At 35.4% G+C, this 20,050-nt stretch overlaps 1 protein-coding gene across 1 annotated transcript; it reads left to right on the plus strand.

Moving 5' to 3' along the window:
* The first annotated feature begins 3,305 nt into the window (after nucleotides 1–3,305).
* LOC6569834 (serine/threonine-protein kinase Warts) lies at nucleotides 3,306–15,627 on the plus strand. The gene is made up of 10 exons (XM_032741716.2): nucleotides 3,306–3,531; nucleotides 10,237–10,880; nucleotides 10,944–11,834; nucleotides 12,495–12,545; nucleotides 12,609–13,402; nucleotides 13,475–13,595; nucleotides 14,504–14,619; nucleotides 14,677–14,755; nucleotides 14,830–15,025; nucleotides 15,186–15,627. Exons 1-10 carry the CDS (start codon nucleotides 3,412–3,414, stop codon nucleotides 15,585–15,587), a joined length of 3,414 nt encoding a protein of 1,137 aa, XP_032597607.1. The 5' UTR covers nucleotides 3,306–3,411; the 3' UTR covers nucleotides 15,588–15,627.
* The last annotated feature ends 4,423 nt before the right edge of the window (nucleotides 15,628–20,050 follow it).

Consider the following 20,050-nt stretch of genomic DNA (forward strand, 5'->3'; position numbering starts at 1 on the left):
GAACTCTTTACATTGCTGTTCAAATTAACATACAACTTAACAGAGGTAGCAGCTGTTAAAATGTCCATCGTGTATTTTGACTACAAATTTGATGTTGCAATTTTTGATTTACACACAAATAAAAACATTTGAATTTTAATAGCTCATAAAAAAAAATTACGTGAAATGCGGCAAATTGTCTTTCAAGTTGGCCGCAATTAAATAATTAAAAATTCCAATAGCGTCTCACATTCAACGAGCATCAAAAATTACTCTCTCTCTTCGTGTGTGTGTGTGTGTGTGTGCGTGCGTGTGGGTTGTACATATTTGTACTGTTAATTAGTTATTGGTTAAAATGTTTACAACAAAAAATACTCTTGAGGAATGTGCAAAAAAAAATGTTCCAAATTGGATTGTGGTTTGGGGGTGGGGGTTGAGGGTATTTTTCTTCTTTCTTTGTTGACATTTGGATTTGGCGCGTGTTCGTTTTTATCGTTTATTATCCCAAAAGCACCTTCCAGTCTCGCTCTTATCTCACACAACACACACACACATATGCACAAGCTTACATATGTTTGTATGTATATATGTGTCTGTATTTAACATTCCAGAGCTCTTCTCATCTAAGCAGAAAGAAACAGAGCGCAAAAGTCAAATTTTTGTCAACAAAATAATTAAACTCTTTTATTTAGCAAATATATCTATGTAGATATATGTGTGTGTGTCTGTAAACAAGCGCGAAATTTATGAGCATTGCTATGTTTATGTCATATTTTGTGTGCCGAACTCATTTTTAATGCATTCTTCAACTTTGAAAACACGTTTAAAAGTGTCGAAAAAAAATTGTTAAATTCCATGGTATGCCGAAAATGTCCCTGTGTTGCTAACATTGCTATGTTATGGTAAAAGGTAGTAGTAAAACATGGAAAAAAATGTGCTTCGTTTTGTTGCTAAAATTGCTAAGTTATGCTAACAGCCAATTCCAAATAAAATAATATTAAAACCTTAAACTTAAAATATGTTATTTCATTGTCTAGATTTATTTAGGATGTTGTCTCTGTTTCTCTTTATATCCTATATATGCAAGTATGTAGAAAAAAATATAATTTCATTGGATGAATCGCAAATGGCAATTAGACTGGAATTAAATGTCCTCAATCTATTGTTAATAATCCTAATATTACATTAACATTTATCAAAATATCCTTCGACCTGTTGGTATCATAACTATGTTACGCTAACAGCCAATGAGTAAATTACATTAATATTACTCAACATTTTAAGCTTAACTTGAAAAAATGTTATCTTTTTATGTATTTTTTTTTTGCCATGCTGTCTCTGTTTCTCTCGTATATCCATATTTATATGTAAATAGTTTTATGTTTAGCTGCAATTGCTATTCAGTTTGCTTATTTACACTTGGCACAATTCGACGAATTGTTTTTAGGTTTTTTTTTCGTCGTTTTTCGCCTGTTTGTTTACACATATATTTTTGTGTATCTCTTTCTCATTTTTATCGTCAGGTGCGCGTGTTAAATCCTCCTTTTCCCTTTGCCTTTGCGCTGCTGATTCGCAATCGATTTGGAATTTAATGATTTTGATGGAATTTACACGCTTCCAAGAATATTTCCATGACATAATGCGTCAAGCGACGCATAAATTATGAGCACATGTGCAAGAGAGAAAGAGACAGATTCTGTTTTACTTTTCCAATCAACATTCCATTCATTATAATGTGTATGTTTCATTTCCAAATGCGAAAACTGTAACAGAATGTTTAACAGCAGCAAAAACAACAACATAAATAACAGAATTCTTGTATTCTCTTCTGACTCACGTCTTTGGCATGTAAATGAGCACTGTTGTGTGTGTGTGCATGAGTGATGTACAAGTTTAAAACGCGTCGCGCGTCTGCGTAGCGTGTGACAATTTTTTTGTATACCCTGTTTTTAATTCAAATTGATAACGGGGCATGAGTAACAAAATTGATGTAACTGGAGAATGAGATTTGAATGAGCAACTGGAATGTGCTATGTGAAACACATATTTTGAATGAGCCAATTGATCTAAGCAACTGGAAGGAGAACTCTGCTTAGGCAATAGATTTGGAACAATTTTTTCCAGCGAGGATCTTTAAAGTTAGGGAAAGAGAATTCAAAATTAGAAATGCATTAAAAATGGAAAGATTCTTAAAGTGAAGTGGGTATAAAAGAAAATTGAAAAGTATAAATGCATTGAAAATAAAGCAAAGAGAGAATTGGAAGGATTTAGGATACTGATAAAAGAAAATTGGAAATTATAAATGCAAATACATTTTGCAAGAGGGAAGAAGGATTTTTAAATAGCAGATATAAATCAAAAATTTACAGAGAGCGATTTGTAAAGAATTAAGAAATTATAAATGAAACATAATAATTTATTCATTTTTAATTTTTTATAAATATTATAAATAAATTTAAAAATGAATTCAGTTTTTTTTAAGTTTTACAGGATATTTAAGAGCGTGTACGCTTTCTTCAAACACTTTAGTTTGTTTTTTTTTCTCTTTCCACTTTTAGTAATTTTTGTCTCTGTTTTGTGTCTATTTTCAGCAAATCGAAGCAAATCCGACTTCGATTCGTGTATTAAATTAATTAAAATTCCGTCGAGCCTCGGCTAAAATACAACAAACAAAAAGCAAATCAAGCAAAAAAATAAAAAAAAATTTATATGCAAATATTGAAAAATTCATTCATCGAGTGTTCGAGTAAAAAATATTTATTGTATTTTGTGCGCTCAAAATGATAGTGACGAAAAATATTTGTGATAAAACTAAGAAAAAGAAATAATAATATAAAAAAAATGGCTGCAGCATAAAATGTGATAGCAAAAATTCAAACTTGACAAAACGTAGAAAAATCTCTACGAATATTATTTAATTTATACATATATATGTATATATATACATATATATATATTTGTTTAATTTTATAAATATATACTTATAAAATGGAATTTGTGACAGAAAAAAATGTTTTTATTCTAATGCAAATTAAATGGCATTTGTGAAGAATAAAAAATAAACGAATCAAAACACCTAAAAAAAACAACAGCTTACTTGGCTTTAAGCAAAGCTAGTAAGTAGTTAAAAAAGTGCCTAAAATACAACAACAACAAACAAGAAAAGCAGCTCAAAGCAAAAGAAGCACAAGTCGAAATAAGAGCTTCTCACACACACACGCACACATACAGAAATAACCCCCAAAAAATATAAGAACGGCTGCTGACTGTTTGTGAGTGAGTGTGTGTGTGCGTATTTGTGTGCGTGTGTGTGTGTGTGTGTGTGTTTACGTCGTCGTGTATTCGTGTGTGTGTGTGTGCGTGCGTGTGTGTAGTGTGATATGAGTGCTAAATATCACAAGGAGAAGAAGAAGCAGCAGCAGCAGCATAAAAATGCATCCAGCGGGCGAAAAAAGGGGTCGCCCCAATGATAAATACACAGCGAAAGCACTCGAGAGCATTAAACAGGATCTAACACGATTCGAAGTACAAAATAATCATAAAAATAATCAGGTGAGTTTCAATAAAATATATACATATATGAAAATGATGTTCAACAAATAAAATAAACACAAAGAAAAACAGCAGCAAAAGATATTCCAAAGTTACATAGCAATTAGCAAATGACTGAATGCAAACAAACACATACAAATTGCTATTATATGTATGTAATTATTGTCGTGATCACAATGCAATTAAAAATCGATAGGCGAAAATCGATTACCAATCGAATTAACATTTGTAGTTGGGGAAATGCAAGGAAAAAATTGAGTTTAATAAAAAACACGACTTATGTAAAAACTGATTATCTCTCATTTTCACAATGAAATTTTCATTGATGATTCATTCACAGAAAAAAAAATCCAATCAAAAAACTATGGAAGAAACACTAACAAATATTTCCAAAACATATATTACAAGGCTGTTAAGTAGAAAGAACAACAGCATAATTTTAACATAAAAGAAAAAGACAACAACAATTTATCAGCTTGCTTTAATGCTTTACAAATGATGCAGAAAAAATATGAGAAAGAGAAAGAAAACCCACAAAATACGACAACCAACATAATAAAAAGAAACCAAAAAAATTAACAACTAGATAAAACGCATGTCGCGCGTCTCAGAAAAAAGTGGAAACACAATAAAACAAATCAAAAGCGTGGGCGAAGAAAAAAAACATGTTCACCTGCTGATGGCACGAGCCAAGTTTTTGTTGTTGTAGCTGTTATTGTTGTTGTTTCACCTGCAGACTAACTGTTAATAAGACATCAATGACATTTGTCACAATCAGCTGTTTTGTGTGTGTGGGCGGCCATTTTGAACAGGAGTTGGCAATTAAATTAACATTTTGTTGGTCAATGAAATGTGTGTGGGTTTGTGTGTATTTTTTGTATATGTGAGTGTTTGTTTTTGTGCTAAACATATAAATATAACAGCTTAAAATGAAATTAATGAACCGCCAACGAAATGCAATTGACCTTCTGCCATTTCACACACACTCACACATAACATGTATATATTATATACTTCTGTTATAAGACAAAATTGTGTGGGCGGCTCTCTTTCATTGCTCACTGCTACAAGCTGCCAGACAAAATGTCCAGCTACATTTTTCACTCTCGCACTCTCTCTATTCACTATGCGTGAGTGAGTGAGCGCGTATGTATGTGTGTGTATGCACGCGATCGCTTTGAATGCGAATGAATGCATTGACGTCACAGCTGTCAAAAGCTGAGAGCTGCACAGAAAATTGATAGGGAATTTTACTTGTAGAAGAAGTAGCAAACAGTAGTAGAAAAGTAGAATGTAATAATCAGTAATAGTAGTAAAAGTACAACACGAGCATATTAGATTATAGGTATAAGTAGTAACAGTATTTTTAGAAGAAATATAAGTATTTGTGGTAGTAATAGTAGGTGTAGTAGAATATGTAGTATTTGTAGTAGAAATAGTACTATCAATAGAAGTAGGTTTAGTATTACAACTACTAGTTATAGTATTAGAATTGAAAGTAGTTGCAGTATGTGATAACAAAGTGGTACGCAGTAGTAGTAGTAGAATAAGTAGTAACTAGTAGCACTAGGAATAGGATATAGTAGTAGACCTAATAGTTGATGTGGTTATTAGCAAATATAGCAGTAGAAGTTGTAGTAGTAGGTTTAAGTATAAATAGTAGTGTTTAAATCCTAATAATAAAAATATTAGTAGAAGCATAATTGGAATTAGTAGAATAAGTGTTAGTAGTATTTATTTATTTAATGCCAACTGATATCAATACAATACATTTGTAGATGATAATTGCGTTGCTAATGATAAAAATAGAGGACTTTGAATTGATTACACGATAAAGTCTATTATAGTCAATAGGAAAATTATCAGTAGTAGAAGGATTAGAGGCAGAAGTAGTAGTAAAACAGTTGAATTTAAATTGATTTTATCGATAACTTCTGAAATTAGTAGTAGCATTAGTTGTAGAATTAACAATAGTATTAGTAGCATTAGGAATAATATTAATTTATTACACAGACGCGCGGACAGGCGTTGAAATGCAATTTTCAATTTGGGGCAACAACAACAACAACTTTGGCAAATAATCATTTATAAACAGTGTTTGGCATTTTGGTTGGTTTATCGATTTTGTTTGTGCCTCGCCCCGAGGCAGGCTCTGTCTGTGTGTGTGTGTGGAGTGTGGATTGTGTGGACTGTGGACAGGCAGCTAGCTCATAAAAACGTTTAAATATGATCTGACGGGTCATTAATTTAAAATTTTACGATTCCACCAGGCAGCCAGCTACTCAGCTACTGTTTGCCGTTTGCTGTTTGCTTGTGCGATTGTAAATTATGGTCGGGCGAGCGATCCATTCGATTAGCCAACATTCCTGAGGCTAAGCCGACCAACAAATGCAGTCGAGTTGTTTGTTGTTAATGCAGGTTTTTTTTTTATACATTTTTTTCGTTTTTTTTTTTGGCTCATAAAAATATGTTGCTGACGGGGATGCTGTGCGGCAAATTGTTGTGAAGCAGCCACGGCCAGGCAGTTGGCTCTTTAAGCCAGCTTTGATCATGCTCAGATTCTTAACTTTGATTCAGTTTAATTTTTGGATAAAAAGACTTACATGTGATATTTTTTCAGAGATATATAAGAATAAATACCAGTAGATATAAATAGCATTTCGCAACATAAAAAACTAGAATTTAAGATTTTGATTGCCTGAAATAAAGAACTCTTATATTATCGATAACTTCTCAGGCTTCAATATACTTCGCTCAATACAAATCGATTAACGATAGCAATAAAAGTCAACAGATACTACATAGCCATAATCTTCGATTTCTGTTAGCAATAAAAGGCAGTCGAGAAACTATATACTTAACTACAAACTTAAAACTCGATAACTTCTCATTTAAATGTATCGATAACTATTGCATAAATCAATAGAAAACTATTTTCGATCTCAAGAAGATCCACAAATTTGAAGAGAATTTTATAGGAATATCCCTTGGTTCAATATTGATCAGCTGTGTCAATATTATATTATAATGTTTGTAAAAAGTGTACAATAAAAACGATGAAATAAATTAAAATAAATCGATTTCGATTTAATTAGGTTAGCAAAGTGGACTATTTTAGAGGGTTTTTTTTATTATTATTGAAATAAAATTAAAAAAGCATATTCATATCCAAAATGGAAGCTAGTTTTTTATTGAGTTACAACTAAAATGAAGTAGCCTCGATTCGATCAGCTTTCCATGTCAGCTGTCGGCTTTTTAGCCAACTTCTGGCTCTTAGCCACGTGGCCTGCCTAAAATGCGAAAATACCCAAGCATAATCTGCTCAAATATAGCAGGCTGCGACTATAGTCATAGTCCAAATGTGGGCAGTCCAATAATAAAAAAAGCGATGCGATAAATAAAACAATTTACAATTTATTCATGGTTCGCTTTAAACACTTTTTTAACGCCCACAGCTGCTTTGGCGGCTACCATTCAACGATCATCGCTTTGACACTGCTATAAATAGCAGAGACACGAACCAGTCGAAGCAGCACGAGTTCTGCCCAAATATGATTAAATAAAAAATAAATAAAACTGAGGCTGCAACTAATTAAAATGACAAAACGTTCGATTAAAATTTACAGCTAACGCCAACGCTAAATAAATAATAATAGCAAAACTAGGCAGTGGGCTTAAATGGCATTTTAAAGATAAAAACAAAATGCGAGACACAAAAAATCAACAACAAAATAAGAAGCGAAATATGAATAAATAAATTAGTCAACACACAAAAGGCAATCAAACAATCAAATTTCCCCTCTCCCCCTCACTCTACCCACACACACAATTCAACACCTTTTTTCTTTATCAATACACTCGTCAAAATACATGTGTAATTTGGCTTTAGAGCCCTAATTGCTTGTCATATAAAAAAAAAAACAAGAAAACACTAGCTATTTATAAATCGCACACAGCTGTGCTAAAAGTATGCGCACCACTTGTAAAACTTAATTTAAAGCTAAAAAAAAGGGGAATATAAGTTCTCCTTTACCAAAAGCAGATCAAGCTTATTTAATTTTATCGTTAACTGCAACCGTTACGCGTATATCTATACAAATATATTTTCGAAAGCCATAAAAGAAACAATTGTAAAGATTTAACCTTCCAATTGGTATAAAATGTACCCAGAAATATTAATAATCAACTGTGCAAATTTTACTAAAAAAAATATTTTTCTATGAACCAATATTAAGTTCAATCTGCAGGGTATCTCCTCGTCGAGCTTTCTCTCGCCTAGCCAATTCTAGCTAGTTTTGCCTATTAAACATATTATTTCTTTTTAATAGTGCACCTCCAATGAGAGATCAAATCCGATTAGGCTTCTAATTATAAAATTCCCAAGAATTTCCCATTGTATTTATTTTTAGAACGTTTCCCAAATGCGCTTAAATTTTCATTTAATTTAATTTGTCGCAATTTTGCGAGGAATTTGCAACTAAATGAAATAAGTACATATATAAATATATATATATATATATATATATATATATATATAAATATGTATATAATTTTCAGCAACAAAATTGCCAAAAATTAACATTTGCCCGAATCTCTCTCTAATAATAACAAAAGACAGCAAGAACACAAAATACAAATAAAACAAAAACAAATGTTTGAAATGCCTTCGCGCAGCATCTCTCCCCCACCCCCTCCCTTCCTACGCAAAAAAAAACTATAAGCAAATATTTATATATATATTTTTGTATTTGCCAGTTGCCAAGAATTTTGATGTATTTTCCTATGTGTCTGTATCTGTGTGTGTGTGTGTGTCTTTGCATAGACCAAGAAAATCCCAAAATTAAAAATGAAAATAAATAAATCCAAAATTTGGGCTCTCATTGCCTCGTGTATTGTTTTTATCGGTTTATCGCCAGCAAAAATATGCTTATAGAAATACATATTTATATTTATATATTTTCTTATATTTGTTTTTGTCAGGTTCAAAGTTATTTCGGTCAAGGTGATAAGTGCCACAAAATGTGGCGCCATTGTTTGTGGGTCTTCATTTCAAATGGATTAGCGAAAGTGTTTTCTTATTTTTGTTTGCCTACCGCAAATCCAATTTATTTTATTTGCAATTTGTGCGCAAGGAATTGTAGGGGGGGGGGGGGGGGGGGGCTATTTAACGGTTCAACTAATTTCGTCGTTAATTGTTTTGTGCATGTAAATCGTGCAGAATAAGCAGAAGCAGAATAAGCAAACGGAGAAGAAGAAGCAGCAGCAGCAGGCATTAAAGCGTCGTCGATTTGTCTGCTGGGGGTAATTTTTTTTACTCTTTTGTTGGGTTTCTTCGCGTCCTTGGTTTTAATTAGTCTGCGTTGGCCGCAACATCAAACGCATGCTCTCCCTTTCTCTGTCTCTCTCTCGCTCGCCCACTTGAGGTTTAAATACGCAGCTGGCAGCAGATAAAAAAAATTGAGATCTGCTTTTAGTTCTGCTAGAGATGCGTACTTTTAAATAAATACGTTCTATGAATTTATACAAATTGAAAAGAAATATTAAATTAATTGAAACACAACAATTCGGGGAAATTTGGTTCAACAGAATTTCCTCAATTTCAAATCTGTTAAATTTAATGTTAAAATTAACAGCGGCCATCACAGGCTGATACTTATGAACACAGCAACGGAGTTAAATAACATGCATACAAAATTTCCCTTGCACGACAAGACAAATTCCCCTCAACTTAACGACTAATCTCAGGTTAAACAACTGTTATTGTGTGGATTTAAGTTGATTTACATTGGATATGTGACGTTAAAAGTCAGCGCTGTCAAAATTGCAATTTTGTGAACGTGCGTGACTTGTTATCCTGTTACATATGTATGTGCATATGTAAAGATCTCATGTCACGATGCCATCACAAAATTTATGGCCATCACTCATGCAATGTCAAAATGCGAGGATCAGTCACAAAAGAAAGACGATGATGATGATGAAAGAATGCGTAAAACGGGTAGCCAGCAGCAGCAGCAGCAAAGTGCATACACACACATACATACACAAATAAACACACACACAGACTGAAGGTTGCCTTGTTCTGTTCTTCTTATGTTAGCTTCAATCTGTCAGCCGGCGATTGTTTTGTTGTTGTTGTTCTTTGCTCTCTTTCGCTCTGTTGCTCGTTGTGCCTGTTTTCGTTTTGCTCTCTTCTGCTTGCTGTATATACTGTGTGTGTCTGTTTGTTTGTGTGCGTGCTCCTGACTTTTAGGAATTTCTGAACGATGGCAAGAATTTGATTTCATTGCTTTTTGCCGCAACGTTTCTTCTGCCTTTTGTTTTAGGCTCTATTCGCGCTTTTGTTTTTATTTTGTATGCGCGCCTTTTGTTTAGTTTTTGAACTGCTACCAAATCTAAACACACACACACACACGCACATTGATGCAAGCCAATATGAATACACAAACATATTTTCTCACAGCGCAGGAATGCTGCCCATGCAATAGTGAATAATCTGTGTGTGTGTGGTGGGGGGTGATTTATAATTGGAATTTAGGTTTGCTGCTGTGTGTTTTCTTACGGATATCGATACTTCTAATAATTAAATGTAGAATATCGATCAATATTTAGTAAAACAACATACACTGTAATAAATAATAAATATAGTTGATAGTTTATGGAAATTGGAATTGTTCGATAACTTATCGATTTCTTGCGTTGCAGAATTACACACTGCGATATACGGCCGCCAATGGACGGAACGACGGCACCGATTACCACCATGCCAAGCAGCTGCCCCTGGAATCATCGCCGCTGGCCTCAGCCTCATCCCCCTCGCCGGATGTGGCCACTGCTAATGCTGTTGTGCCCCAGCTGGTTGCAGCTCAACAGCAGCAGCAGGGGCAGCTGCAACAGCAGGGTCAGGTGCAGGTGCAGGTGCAGCAGGGAGTTGCCAATGCCGTTGCCAATGGTCATGTGCCAAAGATGATCAATGCGCTGATGCCGCCCAAATTGATACGCAAACCAAGCATCGAGCGGGAGACGCCAACGCACTATTTACGCTGCAGTCCCGCCTTGGATTCCGGCGCTGGCAGTTCCCGTTCGGACAGTCCACATTCGCACAGCCATCAGCCGATGAGTGGCAGGACGAGCACTGGCCAATATTCACCGTCGCCGAGCAGTTTTAGTGATGCAACGCCGCCGGCGCCACCGCCACGCAATCCACAGCTGGGCAGCTCGGCGACGCCACCGCCACCGCCGCCCACCAATCAGTCGATATTCAAGCGACGCTCACCGGCCCTGAATCGCCCAGCGGCAATTGCGCCCAGCTGCACCTCGCCGAGCATAGCACAAAATGGCAACAACAAGCAGCAGCAACAGCAGCAGCAGCAGCAACAACAGTTGCAACAACAACAGCAGCAGCAACTCAGCCAGCAGCAGCAGCTCAGCCAGCAGCTAAAGGCGCTCAGCATGTATCCGAGTGGTGCAGTGAGCGGTGCTGCTGTTGAGCCACCGCCACCCTATCTCATCAATACGGTGGTGGTGAGTGCAACAGGAGGAGGAGCAGCTGCAGCACCACCACCACCACCGCCCAGCTACACGGCCTCAATGCAATCCCGTCAATCGCCGACGCAATCGCAGCAATCCGATTACCGCAAGTCACCCAGCAGTGGCATCTATTCGGCCAACTCGGCCGGGTCACCCAGTCCCATTACGGTTAGTAGCAGTGGCACAGGCGTGGGCGTGGCCAGGCCTCAGCCACGCGTCTATCAGACACGCACCCAGCCACCCATCATTATGCAGAGCGTCAAGTCCACCCAGGTGCAGAAGCCCGTACTTCAAACAGCTGTTGCGCCCCAATCGCCCGTGAGTGCTTCGGCGAGTAATTCGCCGGTGCATGTGCTGGCTGCACCGCCATCCTATCCACAGAAGTCGGCGGCGGTGGTGCAGCAGCAACAGCAAGCGGCGGCAGCAGCCCAGCAACATGTGCCAGTTGTTGTCATTGCGGGAGCGGTGAAGCCACCGACGCCAACAACGCCGCCGCTGCTCAATGGTGGTGCTGGCAGTGGTGTTGGCAAAGTGGTTGGTTGCATGGAGCCACCGTCGTATGCGAAGAGCATGCAGGCCAAGGCGGCAACAACAACGCCACAGCCACAACAGCTACAGCAGCAACAGCAGCAACAGCAGCAGCAGCAGCAACAACAGCAGCAGCAACAGTTGCAGCAGCAGCAGCAGCAGTTGCAGCAGCAACAATTGCGAGCGCTGCAAGCACAGCAGCAACAGCAACAATTGCAACATCAGCAACAACAGCAACAACTCCAGCAGCAGCAGCAACAACAACAGCAACAACAAAAGGTAACTAATTTCAGCAGAAACTGTAAAGAAGAGGAATAACCATTAAGCTCCTGGACACTTCTTTCGCTCCTGTCCAGCACTTCTCAGGAAGAGCAGAGGGTGCTTAATCCCAGCTTAGGATACTCAACGGTCGACTGACAGGACATTGTAGACTAAGAAGTCGCCTATCTAAACTGGGTATTTTTAGCAGCGAACTAAATCGCGGAAGGGGGAATCCGTAGAGAATCATTTTGTAGAATACGAACAAGGCAGCAAAATAGACAAGTAATATCTATGGCAAAGAACAGACTTGGAATACTTATCGGTCTCTTGAGAGGACATTCTAGACAAAGAAGTCACTTCGCAGCGAACTCTTCCGATTTGATGATAATGAGAGAGAATGCTGAAAGCATAGCAAATACCAGAAAGTATCTAAGGGAAACAAAGAAATGCTCAACCCGTCAAGCAATCGAGCAGGATTTAAGCTATAGAATCTGAAGGGTGCAGAATAAATAGCAATAATAATTTAAATGTGTACAAAATGGAAAAAGTGTTCCTTTAAATGTATTCTTTATTCCACAACTCAACTCACACTTTTTATATATATTGTTTTGTTTTCTTTTTCAGTCACTGCCCGTTGGTGGCAGCAATGGGAATGCGAATCGGCAGCTGCCACCGCCGCCGCCGTATCAGAGTGCGCGTGTCACCACGCCCGAGTTGTCCATCAGCAACAATGGCAACAGCATCATCAGCAACATGAGCAACAATAACAACAACAACAGCAACCTGCAATCTGAACTCAAACAACAACCCGCAAGCATCAACAACAACATACAAATCAGCAACAGCAATTTGGCGACAACGCCACCAATTCCACCAGCCAAATACAGCGGAATTGGCATGGGCGGTGGCAACAGTTCAAGTGGCAGCAATGGTTCAACGACAAATGCAACAGCTGCTGCTGCTGCTGCTGCTGCTGCTGCCGCAGCTGTTGTCGCTTGCAAAAAGATCAAACACGCCTCGCCCATACCGGAGCGCAAGAAGATATCCAAGGAGAAGGAGGAGGAGCGCAAAGAGTTTCGAATACGACAATATTCACCGCAAGCCTTCAAGTTCTTTATGGAGCAGCACATTGAGAACGTTATCAAATCCTATCGTCAGCGCACCTTCCGCAAGAATCAGCTCGAAAAGGAGATGTTGAAAGTGGGTCTCTCGGATGAGACACAAATCGAGATGCGTAAAATGCTCAACCAGAAGGAGTCCAATTATATTCGGCTCAAGCGCGCCAAAATGGACAAGAGCATGTTTGTCAAAATCAAACCGATCGGTGTTGGTGCCTTTGGTGAGGTGACCCTGGTCCGCAAAATAGACACCTCGAATCATTTGTATGCGATGAAGACGCTCCGCAAGGCAGACGTCCTCAAGCGCAATCAGGTGGCTCATGTGAAAGCCGAACGTGATATTCTGGCCGAGGCCGACAACAATTGGGTTGTCAAGCTCTACTATAGTTTTCAGGATAAGGATAATTTATATTTCGTCATGGACTACATACCAGGTATCACTCAATATATATATAGATATAAATATGTATATACAAAATTGTATAATAATCATTCTTATTTTACAGGCGGCGATCTGATGTCGCTGCTGATCAAGCTGGGCATCTTTGAGGAACCGCTCGCCCGCTTCTACATTGCGGAGGTCACCTGCGCCGTCGACAGTGTCCACAAAATGGGCTTCATTCACAGGTGCGATGACTGCCCCCCAATTACTATTTAGAATTTATGTTGGAGCTGATTTTAGCTGATATCACATCGTTGGTTGTTATTGTTAAGATAATAATATAAGCTATTTATAAATATCAGTTAAGAACTAACATAATCTTTATATATGGCAGAGCTGACTTTTCGCTTGATCTTTGATCTTAAGTAGTAGCCATAAGATATGGTAATTATAAGATAAGAGTTTGTCTGTGCTTTGAGCAATCATTTATTTTGTTTAGAAGTTGTGCAAAGTTGTTGCATCTTTGACTACAAAAAGTATATATGTTCTCGATCAATCTCGATACGATTAAGCCATGTCCGTCTATCATAAACTATTAATATAGTTTATTTAATTTAACCGTTAACTGCAAATATAGATACAAATTGATTTCTGATAATTATGCAGTTATAAAGATAAAGGCTTTCCATTGATATATATTTTGTATAGCCAGATATATTATTAATTAGCTGCAATAATTTCAGTAAGATCCAATAAGAAAAAGTCTACAATGTATTCAACAACTGGGTGCAGAGTATCTACTAGTCGAGACTTCTTAATCTGTTTTCTTATCTAAAATCTCTAGCAATCTGTCTATTAATCGTTGAATTATTTAGTCTCTTTCCATCGGCAATCTAAATATATATAATACCTTTATACCTCATACCAGTCATAATATCGTATATATTACATAATATATAGAAAAATTGGAGTTTGCAATTAGAAAAATACAAAAATGTGTTTGACTATTATTAAAAGTATTGACTGCCTATGAGAAAAGTTAGTTCTCTTCTATCATCTAGCTAGAGCTACAAATTTGAATACTAATTGTGTTATTTATATATTTATTGCTTAGATAGACTTTAAATTTGAATATCAACATTATTCTATGCAGGGACATCAAGCCTGACAACATACTCATTGACCGGGACGGACACATAAAGCTGACCGATTTTGGATTATGCACCGGCTTCAGATGGACGCACAACTCCAAATACTATCAAGAGAATGGTGAGTCCTCAACACGTATCTAACTGCGACTTGAGATTAACTCATTCTATTTGCTAGGCAATCACTCGAGGCAGGACTCCATGGAGCCGTGGGAGGATAATTCGGAGAATGGTCCAAAGCCCACAGTGCTGGAAAGGTGATTCAAATCCATAAGCCACAATCTTCTTAAATATTATTTTCGCTAATGCTATTTGTACTCGCTTTGATTAGGCGTCGCATGCGGGATCATCAAAGAGTGCTGGCGCATTCGCTGGTCGGCACACCCAACTATATAGCGCCCGAGGTGCTCGAGAGGAGCGGATATACGCAGTTGTGCGATTACTGGAGCGTTGGCGTCATTCTCTACGAGATGCTGGTGGGTCAGCCCCCATTCCTGGCCAACAGTCCCATGGAGACACAGCAAAAGGTATCAATTTGAGTTACAGTTTGTGAAAAATCAAATCGAAGATTTGTGCAATGATTTTACAGCTAAGCTTAAAATTGCCAGATTTGAGTTGAGATTTGACTGCTAAGCTGAAATAACACATTGAAGTGAATCAATATCTAAAGTATGTTTTCAAATGCAGGTCATAAACTGGGAGAAGACGTTGCATATACCGCCGCAGGCGCAGCTGTCCATGGAGGCAATGGATCTCATCCGACGGCTGTGCGCCTCTGCCGACAAGCGGCTGGGGAAGAGTGTCGATGAGGTCAAGGGTCATGAGTTCTTCAAGGGCATCGATTTTGCGGATATGCGCAAACAGAAGGCGCCATATATACCGGAAATTAAGCATCCAACGGACACATCCAATTTTGATCCGGTGGATCCGGATAAGTTGCGCTCGAACGACTCGAATTTGAGCAGCGGCGATGATATCGATCTCAATGATCGGCAATTCCATGGATTTTTCGAATTTACCTTTAGACGATTCTTCGATGACAGACAACAGCCGGACATGACCGATGATCAGGCGCCGGTCTATGTATGAGCTGACAAAATACCACACACATATATATATATACATATATATATATATGTATTTTCATGTGTTAGTCAAATAGTCACAAAACAACAAAAACAGCAAAAGACAACAAAATAACGTTAACAGCGTGCTAACAGCGCCTTAACAGCGGCACCTCTGTTAGGTCAAAGCAATAATTCTTGTAATGCAAATATTCAAATAATTAGTGTTTTTAGTTGAATTTGTTGCCACAAAAAAAAAAAAAAACTTGAGGCACTGTTTTCATTTCTGGCATTTTGCTTTATTTGTATTTTATTTTTTGTTGTTTTTTCTTTTTTGTTATTGCATATCTTAGCTGTTATTGAAAGTGACACACAAGACGAAAAAAAAAAATGTATATATATATATATATATACATATTTATAACAAAAATAAAAAACAATTATATACGGTTGATTAGCAAAAGGGACTATACATACATACATATATATATTTATATATATATATATATTCATAAATACATACATATATATGCTTGATTGCATGAACTGAATAAATTTAAATGAATTGAGTCATAACTTTTGATTTTTTGTAAACTAAAGATCTTGTATACAAACAAAAGCAGTTTATATAAACATATGTAAACATATATTACAAAATAGTTATGTACGTTATTATGATGAACGATGGCAATGGAATGAATATCTGTATCTATATATACCTATATACCTATATACATGTTTAAATTTATATATAGACTTGGAGAAAGCAATTAAACCAATTTCCTGGTGCTCAAATCAAAAATAAAAGCTATACCTACACATACTATGTGCCTTGACAAAAAAAAATAAAAAGATAGAAGATTGCAAAAGAAGCGAATTTAAACTAAAACTAGACAAAAAGAAAAAATGAAACACTTTCACTGGACCACTTTTTACAATGTTAACGCCGATGGCAACTATTTCAGCAGGCTGATTAGTTTCTGGCCATTGGGCGAGACTTGAAACTTTAGCTTGACAAAAACAAAAAACAAAAACAATTCAATTTGTGCGATTGATCAATCAAATCAATCAAATGATCAGCGCGCAGAGCATCGCACCAAGTTAGCGATATAAGCGGGTCTTATAAGCCTAATCTATACAATAACTATTATAATCTTATGAATGAATTCTATATATCACGCCTATTATCAGTGCTCGTTCTACAATCAAAAACCCCTTCCCCCCATCCCAAAAAAAAAGAAAGAACAAACTAAAATGTATCTATCGTATAGATTCTATACAAACTATATATATACATATATATATATATATATATATTAAATTAATCTAGCTGCGTATATAGCAATGTTAGAGCAACTTGTTGAATGCCAAATGAAATTGTTTTTTATCTAATGTTCAACAGTAAAAATGCTATAAGAAAATATACATAAATCAAATCAAACAAACAAAAAAATCTATATCTATACATATACATATACAATTATACATATATTATATATTATATAAAAGAGAATTGTAAAAGAAATTTAATTGATAGTTTTTACATATATGCAATACATTATTTTTAGCGCTAAGATGTTTTTTAGTTTATAATTCGCTAACAATAATTTAGTGTAATTTTCATGTCGAAGCAAAAAGTACATAAACACATTTTTTGTTTTTTTTTTATTGTAAGTTCTCGTTGGTAATGCGATCTGTTTCGATATATACTTACTATATATAGTAATACTTACCTTTGTTTCATTAGCCCGAGTTTGTTTTCAATGCGAGAGGAACAACAACTTAATCGAAAAATTAAACAACAAAAACCACAAAAAAAAAACAAACAAAAAACAAAAATAACACTGCGCGTGCCTTGGCCAATTAATTTACAATAACACACATCAATAAATGGAAAGCAAAATATGTAAAAAATCTTAAAACCCATGTCTATTATATCTTGGATTGGAAAGTGCACATTATTTCTGGACTTAACATTTTTAAAATACACTTTCAGAGAATTTAAAAGGAAAGGAAAGTTTCATCAAAATCCTCAAAAGAAGTCCGGATTTTTGAGCATAAGCTCACTTTTGATGGAGATATGTCACTGGAAAGTTTTGATTAATTGCCACTGCTTTTGTTTTGGAATCAAATCTTATTGCTTTTTAGAATAAAATTTTGACATGATTTCCGGTTTTCCAATTTTAAATTTACTATTAATCTGCGGGTCAAATCATGAACAAAAAGCGCTGAATTGGGAAAATTCTAATCGTTAAACATTCGATAATTTTGAACATTTCCCACTGCTATTTTTTGGATTGAATCTTAACATTAGTTTTTACCTGGAACACCGTTACTAAGTACCATTCTAGAGGACAATTGATGTTCAAAACGTGTTAGTATTCACTGTTCCGAGTGGACTATAGCAGAAAAGACCTGGTTTTTGAAAATTGGTTTAATGTTGATGGAATTATTGTATTATAATATCTTGAACCCTTCTCAAGTCAGTATCTGAGAGCTGCCACGTATCACACATTGTTATTTTATAATTTTGGAAAACTCATCTAAAGTTAAATTAATTTCTTCCGATTTCTTTCTTGAAGTCTGCATTCTAGAAGCTTAAAGGCATCCTTCAATACGATATAAACCTCAAGACAAAAAACAAAAAACCTTCGGCAATGCATAATAAGAAAGAAAGGTAAACTTTTCCCTGTAATATCCTCTGCAAGGATTAAAAGATACAAGTTGAGAGTCCAGGAAAGCAGTCGCAGTCTAAAAATCCGAAAGGAAATTCTAGGAAGCTAATCAAATGATTATCAACTGGGACTCATCGCTGGACTCCTATTTAAATATAAAATTCAACTAATACTTCCTGAAATCACACGTGGAGAAAATAAGTTTCTATTTCCGATCTGGAGATGATCTGATCCAGATCTCAGTTCTTCTATGTCCAATTTAGTATATTCTCTCAACTAAAAAATCTTTCCCCTTTTAAATAACAAAACAATGTTTTAAATTTTAATAATTTGTTTTTTTTTGTTGTTTTTTATTTTCACATTGTAAATTTAATAATTATAATAATTTTGTAAATGTATCAAGACAAAAAATGTTTTATCCGTTTTTTTTTGTTTTTGTTTTGTTTTTGCTTACTTTTGATTAAAATACATTTATGCGTAATATTTGAAATATAAGTTATTTAAATTGTTGTTTATTTCTCAAAGTGTACTTGTATTGTATATTGCTATACAATTAACATTTTTGATGCCCCGTCTCAATAACTAAGAAAAAAAACATTGAAGATTCTTGTTTGTTGAACATAAAACAGAAAGAAAAAGAATAATAATACAAGCACATACACTGCACGAAAATCAACAGCTGTATGCGTATAAATTTCTCACGCTATTGTTTATATATATATACACACATATATATATATACATATATATATATCGATTTATGTACATAAAAACTTTGGCGAACAACTTTAACAGAGGATAGTGAAAAAGAGCTTGTGGATTGCAGGGGAGGGTAACTTAAAAAGGGACGCACATCATGCATCTTAATTAGGCTTAATTTAAATAACTAACAAGTGTTTAAGTGTAAATGTGTATGTGTGTGTGTGTGTGTGTGTGTATCTCATATAAGGCCCTAGAGTGCAAATATTATCGCCGGCATTTCTCCAACTCCATCACAATTCAAATATTTGCGCTTAAATATAATTATTTGTTAGTTGTTGTGTTTGTTTTGTTTTGTTTTGGTTTTGTTGTTGTTGTAAGTTAACATTTATAAAGACGTTTAACTAGTCTAATTTATCAATTATAGTATAATTTATGCTAAACGAGTGCTGTCTCTATTTTTTATTTGAAACAATTACAGTTTGGCGCGTTTCTTTTTTTCTTTTTCTTTTTCTTTTTGGATTCTCTAGCTTTTTTTCTTGCGAAATAATTTACAAAATATATATACACATATATATATCATATATATATATATATATATATCGAGTTTTTGGGTTTCTGTTTTAAGAATACAAATATAAAAATTAATTAAGTAATAAATGCATTTTTTTCGAGTTTTTCTTCTTTTTTTTGTTTGATTTCTCTTTTGGAAAAGCAAAAGAAAATTTAATTTTAAATAAAATTTAGATTTAGATTTAGGTTTTTGTGTGTTTGTGTTTAACAATAATAAACATTAAACATAAATTTTCGTTGTTCTGGAAACCTTTTTCTTTGTGTGATAAGCTTTTATAATTGTTTCATTTTTCTTTTTGTATTTTATTGTTGTTTTTATGGCTATGCGAGTAAATTATTTGAATTGAATTTGAATGGAGCAAAAGTTTGGGAAAGCATTCTAATTTATTTAGAAAATTTATTGTCCTTGTAAACATTTTCAATAGTTAATGTTAATAGTTGTTGGGTTTTTTGATTTTCTTATTTTTTGTTTTTTTTTTTTTTGGGTTTAAGAGGAGGTTTTTTTTACATCAATACGCACATTGAAATTTGCTAATAATTT

The sequence above is a fragment of the Drosophila grimshawi genome, unplaced genomic scaffold (assembly GCF_018153295.1).
Source record: "Drosophila grimshawi isolate 15287-2541.00 unplaced genomic scaffold, ASM1815329v1 contig_311, whole genome shotgun sequence".
Taxonomy (NCBI): domain Eukaryota; kingdom Metazoa; phylum Arthropoda; class Insecta; order Diptera; family Drosophilidae; genus Drosophila; species Drosophila grimshawi.

Excerpts from the sequence above, each read along its gene's own strand:
- LOC6569834 (XM_032741716.2), top strand. The coding sequence starts at position 3,412 with ATGCATCCAGCGGGCGAAAAAAGGGGTCGCCCCAATGATAAATACACA. Across the intron at positions 14,620-14,676 it reads CAAATACTATCAAGAGAATG|GCAATCACTCGAGGCAGGAC; the intron begins GTGAGTCCTCAA and ends TCTATTTGCTAG. Across the intron at positions 15,026-15,185 it reads CCATGGAGACACAGCAAAAG|GTCATAAACTGGGAGAAGAC; the intron begins GTATCAATTTGA and ends TTTCAAATGCAG.